This window comes from Thermothelomyces heterothallicus, assembly GCF_042370625.1.
Source record: "Thermothelomyces heterothallicus CBS 202.75 unplaced genomic scaffold P884_scaffold_10, whole genome shotgun sequence".
Taxonomy (NCBI): Eukaryota; Fungi; Ascomycota; class Sordariomycetes; order Sordariales; family Chaetomiaceae; genus Thermothelomyces; species Thermothelomyces heterothallicus.
Genome location: NW_027192571.1, coordinates 1026647 through 1034745, shown reverse-complemented (window position 1 = coordinate 1034745; position 8099 = coordinate 1026647). Strand labels below are relative to the sequence as shown.

Here is an 8099-nt window from a genome sequence, read left to right as displayed (position 1 = left end):
GGACAACATAATAATTACACAATGTACACAATAATTATCCGTCTGGGCTCTCCTCACATTACATTGGAGATCGTCATACCCGAGATAAACGCTCTTAAGCTTCTCCATCCCCCTTATCTCCAATATTCTTGTACAAACAAACGCGAGAGGGCCGGACGCGAAGAGCTAACTCTATCATTTTGGTTTTTAGTGATCTGCGTCGGCAGGGATAACAGCTGCTACCGCGACGACACGGGCGAGGAGTGCTGCCAGCGCGCGCCCAACCCGCCCCTGCACTGGTGCTCGGGCGACTTCCCCAACTTCCGCTGCTACAACCCCAAGAACCAGTTCTGCTGCACCAACGGCAAGGTCTGCGACGAGAAGGATTGCTGTGCGCTCTTTGTACGTGTGTGGCTGGGATGATCGGACTAGAACCGTTGTGTGGCTGACGCTTCTCGCTCAGAACGAGTCGACTACCCACCCCTGGTCTTCGGCCCGCTCCTCCACCGCTGGCCCCTCCTCCTCCTCTTCTTCCTCCCCCGCTACAGGCACGGTTACTCAGGCGCCAACGTCTGCCACGGCGGCTGCCACTGCTGACTCCTCATCGACGTCAACGACAAGCACCGGCGCAGGTTCCGTATCCGGACCGAGTTACATAGCTCTTGGGCTCGCTGCTCTGGGTCTCGCCCTGTCCTACTGAGAGAGTCGTGTTGATAGTGGTTGGGTCTCCACATGTGCCGACGTGATATCGGACCTGTAGATGATGGGAGCATGCATGGTTGTGTCTAGCACACAATGTCGTGCAATAGATAATGGAACCTCCGGTCATACCAAAAATAACCCGTCGTCAGACATTTTGTGGTTATGATGTTGTAGGTTTAAAGACAGAAAGGAAAGAAGGGAGAAAGAAAGAGAGAAGGAAAATAAAACCGTCCCGGTTCCCGGCATGGCTCTCCTTTCACGCTGCTGCTGTCCCTGCTGACCGATCCTTGCTCATGAGCTGAACCGTCTCTTCGCCCTCGGGACGAGCATCCCCCTCCTGCGGTTTCTCCTCGCCTCCAGCCGCCATGGCGACCGGCCCGCCTGGGCCCTTGCTGCCGACGACCACCATCTTGGTCCCCAGCGTCTTGACCCACTCGTTGGTGCCCCTGAGCGTGGCCGCCTTTTCGGGCCAGAGGAAGCTGCCCAGGATCCGGCCGGGGGACGTGGCATCCAACAGCCAACGCATCTTGGCCGGGCCCGTCCGCCTCATCGCTGTCAGCGCCAGCCAAATGCACAAGACGCCCGCCGCCAGCACCAGTACGACGATCGCCGGCGCCATGTACGGCAGCTGGTAACGCACCCGCCGCCGGTACACCGTCACGGGAACCACCGCCCCCACGTCCTGGGAGCCATTGCCGTCACCATTCCAATAATCATCACCATCCCTCTTCCTCACCCGATTCCCGCTTTCTCCCTCGCCCTCTCCCAGGGCCGCTGGGTCGTCAAGCCCCCAGCCTTTGGTGCCAACGACCGAGTTGGCGGCGATGTCGGTCCAGAGGAGACGGAGAAGGTGGGCGGCGCCGGCCTCAGAGCTGGTGAGGTTGCGCCACTTGCTGTACATGGCGAGTGAGGTGAGGCCCGAGTAGTCGCCATAGAGGGAGTAGAGGCTGGAGCCCGGGCGAGCGACGCCGAAGGCGTTCTGCAGGGCGAGAGCGTAGAAATCGACGCCGGGCAGGTTCTGCCCCGGGTGGTTGGCCACGTAGTCGAGCCCGTTGGCCAGAGGCGAGTCGATCGAGTTGACCAGGCCCGGCAGGCGCAGCCACGGCTGCCGCACCGTGCTGAGGTTGTTCCTAAGCGCCGGCGGTGCCGACTCCGGGAGAAGGCCCCAGAGCGGCTGGGCGTCCCTGATCATGTACTCGCGCGGCATGGCCTCGACAGCCCAGACCGGGTGCTCGGCCGGGGAGGCGTACGTCTTGGGTCGGGCGGCGGTCACCCGGAGCCCGGCGAGACCCGAGCTGTTGTGCTGGAAGGTGACGGTGCGAATGGTGGCGCGCACCGAGGCGGCGCAGCTGTAGACGGGGACGGACCAGTTGGATAGCGGCTGCGGGCTTAGCTCGTCGCCACCGTCCGTCCGGTAGGCCGCCCCGTACACAAGCCCGCACCCGACCAGGCTGCTGTTGATGTTGGCCGGGCTAGCGCCGGCCACACCCCCGCACACCTCGGCTGTTGTTTTCGTACGGTGTTGTCCACCACGGGTCAGGCCACTGGTCTCTAGCTGGAAAAAAAAAGGGGCGGGGGTGGTCAAACTAGAACTCACAGACAAAGTCAAACTGGTCCACGGTGACCCTGGGCCGCTTGCCAGCCGAGGTGGACCCGAGGTCGAGGTACTCTCCGAACTGAAGGTTGGACCGGACGGACTGGAAGTCTACAAAGAATGTTGTCTCGGTGCCGGCGGTTGTGTTTGTGTTATTCTTGGGGACGTCAAAGCCAGAATCATCGGCCAGAAACCTCATCCCCGGGGTCACGTCGAGGCGTGTGATATTGTTGGGGTCGAGATCGGTGGCGTTGAAATGAGCCAGGGTCAGGAAGTTGGTGGCCCAGGCAGCCTTGTATGCCCTCTCCCTCAGATCCACGGGGCCCTGACCATTCCCATGGGAGGGAAGTGAGAGGTCCGGGCTTGTACGGGACAGGGCGGAGAAGCCGCCGTGGTCGGTCAGAGACAGGTGTCTCGGCTCGAGCCGCCGCGAGTAGGTGGTGTCGACGAGCTGGAAGTCGAAGGTCAGGTTCAAGTTGACACACTGCGCCTCCGGCTCTATGAACAAGATGTCTTCGGACCACGTGCTGCCGTACTCGTAAGCCGTGGCCGGGGCCGTATGATTGCGAAAGCCGATGCCTCCGTCCTTAGCGTCTACTATGAGGCCGTCGACTAACTGGATAGTAGGGTCCAGGACCAAGACGCCAGTCTGGCGGTATCCCGACTGCATATACCATGACCATTCGCCGTAAGGATCTGAAGTGTTGATCTGGTTCCTCCACTGAATGTCGAAGATGCTCGACACCGACTCGTTGACCTGCCGAGCCCCTTCCCTGAACGTGGACCTACAGATCTCTGGGATGGCCCGGCCAAACTGCGACGTGCATATCTCGGCAAGCCCTTGTCGCGTACATGTGGTGTTTCCCCACGATCCCGGGCAGGGGCGGCTAGATCCGCAGGATCTCGAGAAAGGCCCCGAAAGGCGAGCATGGGTTGCGTATCCAAAAGGTGACTCGTCCTTGATGAACTCGAACCGTGCTAGTTCGCGATCTCCTGGCTCAATGGACTGGTACAGCCCCAGTGGGGTGACGATGGCCGCTACCGAGATCAGCAGCATCGTCACAGTCTGGAGCATGAGTCCGTTGCTGACCCTCCGCCGAACGCCACGCCGGGCGGCTGTGTCGGTCTGCAGGATCGTCGGCCATGGGGATGACTGCAGAGACCGTCCAAGAACCGACCAGGTGACCGCCGTGTTCTCCTCTCGCACAAATCCGACCAGCGCTGCCGGGAAGACGAGAGACAGCAGCTGTTGCACTAATTAGTGGTGAACACCATCGGTTCCCGTCAGCAAATCAAGTCCACACTATGAAAATGGGCTCAAGTCCCGAGTCTCTCCAGATTGAACCCAGTCACACAATGCCCAGAGAGAAGAGCCATGGACGTACGGATGAAGACGCCGGCGGCGATGAGGCCTGAGGCCTCAGCGACCGTGAGCTCCATCGTTTCGGCGCCGAATGGTGAGGATCATCGTGATGGGACGCGATCGGCCGCGCGCCAGTCCAGGGGAATAGTTAGCTTGATAAGGGCTGAGCGCAGGGTAACATTAACATGCCGCCAATGAATATTGCCGGGCCCCTGATGCAAGCCACAAAAGTTCCCCCGTCTTACCCGCGCTGACTATCTTTCCATGCCAAGCCCACACGTGCAGCCTGCAAGATCGACAGCTCGTCGGCGCGGGACGCGACAGGGTGGAACGTCTAAGACCCGCTTAGAGGGTAGCCAATAGACGAAAACCCATCCACCACCACCACCACCACCACCACCACCACCACCACCACCACAACCCCACTGAGCTGGTCTGTGTGGCTTCTTCGGCACCAAGCCTCCGAACGAAATGGGTAGGACTGTGGCAGATGTGATCCACGACTACCTCGTGACCTAGGCTTTCATACATGATGTCGAAAGAGCTGCAAGACTTTTACGAGATATCGTGCACAGTATGTTTTCGTCGGTTTGTTGCGGAGAGCATGAGGAACTCGAGAGTACCGTGTAAGTCGGGCGTCTAAAATCAAGCCGACATATAAAATTAGGAGACGAAACAGTGTTCCCATCCGAGGCAGGATAATCATATAAAAGTCTGCATCTGTTTCATATCTTGTCGGCAGTCGTAAACTGGTGGTCGTGAACTCTCCTTAACGTAAGCTGAAGGTCCGTAGCCAGATATCGAACAACCTAGCGAGATGTTGCCTGCTCTCTGAGATCCCTATTGAAAACAAGGTCGGTACCTCAAATCTAGTATCCTGAAGCGTTGATTAGGTCCATCCAGCAGTTCCTGGGAGTGACAATCTCCGGATCAGCTTACTTGAACCACTTCGACAGGCCTTGCTGCTGTGCATGTACCAAAGCCGTGGCCCATACCTCCCTCAGCCCGAATCACGACAATGACGAACTTTCCGTGGCGGGTGCACACGCCCGCAGCGCGCACAAGGAATATACCGCCATGCCTTTGTGAGCCCAAGCATGCTCCCAGGGCCAGAACAGCAATCAAAACAGCGGCAAGGACAGCTGCAGAAACCACAGCTTCGCCGCCTGACGCCCGTCCCGCCCGGTAACACACTGTCCCTGGCAACAAGCCTCCCCAGCTCTCGCCGCTGCTCTGCCCCCAGCGTCCAGGGCCGGCGGACCGGCCAGGGTAGCGGCCCTTGCAGCTGGCTGGAGAAGAGGTGGGGATAGAACGCAGGGAGGACGGCGAGGAAGCTGCGGCAGGTACGGCGGAGGAGTTCCAGGGCTGTCGGGTCGAGAACCTCGAGTATTAAGAGGAGAATGTCGTTGGGGAGAGCGAGGAAGGGTGAGTCATGCTGGTACGTGTCGGGTTGGTGACAAGCACGGCACGGAAGCAGGGCTTTTTGACTCCCGACAGGACTCGGGTTTGGACGTGGTAGTTGTAGTGGTGTAGGTGCATGGGCAAGGTTGTGGGGGCTGTCCGTCTTTTGTAGGTGGTAAGGAACGTCTCGACTCGGATCGGCCGACATGACGCATCGCATGTGATATCCATGGGAGACTGCAGCAGTTCAAGATGTGGCGGGCTAAGCTTTGGATGGGATCTCGTGAATCAGAGAAGATCGCGATTCTGGAGGGACCGAGATCAGTCAGCTGCGTCGTGAAAGGCTGTTGAAGCTCGCAGTCAGGGAGCCGTACGAGTCATCATTTTTGGGGGCGCGGGTCTCTCGGGCGCCCGGATTGCTTTTATATGCTGTCGAGATGCATTGATCCTGGAGATGCAGGGCCGATGCAGGTGTGCAGGCGGATCAATGGGAGCTTCGACTGATGGTGCTGTCTTGTCCATCGCCAACGGTCACGGAATCAGGCGCAAGATCGAAGGCGCGATGGTTAAGTTGATGGATGCCCCGCACGATAAGTTTTCTCTGGGAGTTCGGAGGTTGATGTGGGACGACTTCCTGCCGTGACGAGAAGAATGAGGAGTCACTTTCCTGAGGAACGTGCAAAGTTGAGCCATGACCTCTTCAGAGACGGAAAGTGGACATGGACCATAGTTCTTGGGGAAACTACTCCAAGCATCCCACAGCCAACCGCGCTCGCAATCTGAACTACACCGCATCTGACTGTATTCACGTTGGTCTTCTAGTTGCCAGAGATTTGGATTCAATCCCGTACTTAGTGACCGCCCAGGCGTGTGCCGCCACGCCAGAGGAATTAAGGGTGCAGTTCAAACGGCACCCCATGTTAAGTAGGGAGTTCTTGCCAGAAGCAACAACACTTAGTTATGTCAACCCAGTATGTGAGTATGCCCCCTCGCGGGATATCATTCTGAGCTTCAATTGATTTGTATACTTCGTACCTGTGTCAGCCTTCAACTCACCGGTTCAGACTCTCAGAAGCTGAGAGATGCGGTCCCGTCATCATAGAGTCACTCCTAAGTAATGGCACTGGCACGCAAAGGACATGAATAAAAGGAGCCAAAGGGGAAACGGATGCGATTAACATGAAACATGCGGTTTGCAGTCCTAAATACTCAACTGCTCTTGCGGAGGAGCCTGGTATTCAAAGGTACTGCCACCTTCCACAGTTCAGAAGTTCACAGGCCTTTCGCCTTTCAGTTTTAGGGGAGAGGAGGGGGAGGGTGATCCATTTCTCGGAAGACTGGGTTTGGATGATGAACTACTCAATAGGACTGGTCCCTCGGGCCGGCAGGTCTTGGCTGCTTGCTACTTCGACGCATCAAGTTGCTCCAACTCCTGGGGATTCTCCTTGAGGTTGCAGAAACACGCGATCCGCCGCGTCCGGATCTACGGAATACGGATGACACACAAGCTGCAGGTCGTTGCTGCCCCGCAAACTGCATGGTTCCCCGCAACCTATCAGGCGCGGGGCATTTGCATGACCCGAGGTGGGTCATCGTTCGCCAGTCTGGTGCACAATTGCCAGCGGCCCATTGGCTGAGAGATCCTGGAAGGTCCCGGAAATTGCCGAATTCCCTCGACGCAGCTGCATGGCAGCCTTCCTTCCTCGACGTCAGAGCGCCGCTTTGGACCCGAAAAGAAGCCGGCCTGCGCGCAATATCTGCAACTTGATCCCGACCCGATTTCGACTCGGTACGCATCGCAACTTATAACGATCAAAGTCGCCTACACTAGCAGTTCACTACCAGACACCCGGAGAGCTTGCGATATCAAAAGTCAAACCAAACGAAGGATCTAGAGAGGGAGAAAAGGCCAATCGAACGGGCCCGGCAGAAACTAGCGCCTAAAGAAGCAACGGCATTACAGCAGGGGCCCGAAGCGAACAACGCCCCTGAGAAACGCTTGACTTATCCTCAGCAGGACGAGAACAAGGTAATCCGTACCACCCGTGCCACCCTTGAAAACAACCTCCCGAGCGATACCGACAACCCGTCAATCGTTGCAAACACCGAGCGTGCGTTGAGTTGTACGTTCGAACCATCGACGGAGCATTCGAGCGCGGGTCGATCAAGAACACACCTCGCATTTGGTGCTTCCTGCCTGAACACCACGATAGCACCGATCTGCTCATCTCGCGCCCCTGCCGAGAGGCCTCAGGTCAAGATGTCATCCCAACGACCTTTCTTCCTCTCAACTTTCTTCGCCGCCTTCCGCCAGCAAACCCCCGCCTCCCTCTCCAGCGCAAGCGCTTCGACCCAACAGCCCAACAAACATACCACGCAAGCATCGACTTCAAGCCAGCAAACATCATCAGCAACGCCTCGGGCCATTTCAACGGCGGCAGCCAGTACCGGAACCTCACAAGCCGCCTCGCCACAGTCACGGTCAGGTGGGGTGATGAACCAGCTCCCCTTGCACTCGCCACGACACCAACACCACCATCATCATCACAGCGCGGGCATTCCTATTCCGCAATCACCAGGTCGTTGCGACAACCGTGGGCGGAGACGAGGAAGCGATAGCAGCAGCGAAGGGTTCAGGGACGCCCTTGGAGCCGAGAAACTCTACATTGGCGGGCGGACGGCTACAGGGGAGGAGAGGTTTTTTAAGCTTGGTGTTGTAAGGAGGGTAAGGAGTGGGGATAGATTGAGCCTGGATCGTTTGAGCCTCTGAAGGGCATGACGGATGATTAATTACCTCGGAGCAAGCTGTTGCTTCACAGAACCCTGTGGGACTGGCCGAGGCGACATCCATAACGACAGATGTTTTGAGAATGACGGAATGGATGGCTTGACAGGCGTTTATGGCATCGGCGTCAGGCTATGGGCAACATGAAATGGGCTTACAACCGTACATACTTATATAACTGGAACAGGACCGAACTGGCTGTAGGACTTCGGAGGAACGAATCGCATTAACACCTAGATATTGACAACGCAAGGAAGAATATGTAGCACCTCGTT

The 8099-nt window shown here is 57.6% G+C and overlaps 3 protein-coding genes across 3 annotated transcripts in view; 2 read left to right on the top strand and 1 right to left on the bottom strand.

Annotated features, from left to right (window-relative positions):
- P884DRAFT_243152 (uncharacterized protein) overlaps positions 1-820 on the top strand; it is a 1199-nt gene extending 379 nt beyond the window's left edge. The window contains exons 2-3 of the mRNA XM_069440305.1: positions 191-381; positions 443-820. Of these exons, the coding sequence (XP_069297994.1) occupies positions 191-381; positions 443-679 (428 nt within the window). The 3' untranslated portion in view covers positions 680-820. The remainder of the gene's footprint in view (positions 1-190; positions 382-442) is intronic.
- Positions 821-937: 117 nt separating this feature from the next.
- Positions 938-3715, bottom strand: P884DRAFT_269654 (uncharacterized protein; the record flags this gene model as incomplete). Its single annotated transcript, XM_069442284.1, has 3 exons — positions 938-2184; positions 2279-3529; positions 3661-3715. The coding sequence occupies 3 exons, from the start codon at positions 3713-3715 to the stop codon at positions 938-940; spliced, it is 2553 nt and encodes an 850-aa protein (XP_069297993.1).
- A 3530-nt stretch (positions 3716-7245) lies between these two features.
- Positions 7246-7809, top strand: P884DRAFT_199979 (uncharacterized protein; the record flags this gene model as incomplete). Its single annotated transcript, XM_069438261.1, has 1 exon — positions 7246-7809. A coding segment is annotated over one exon (564 nt), but the record flags the coding sequence as incomplete, so codon positions are not given.
- Positions 7810-8099: the final 290 nt, after the last annotated feature.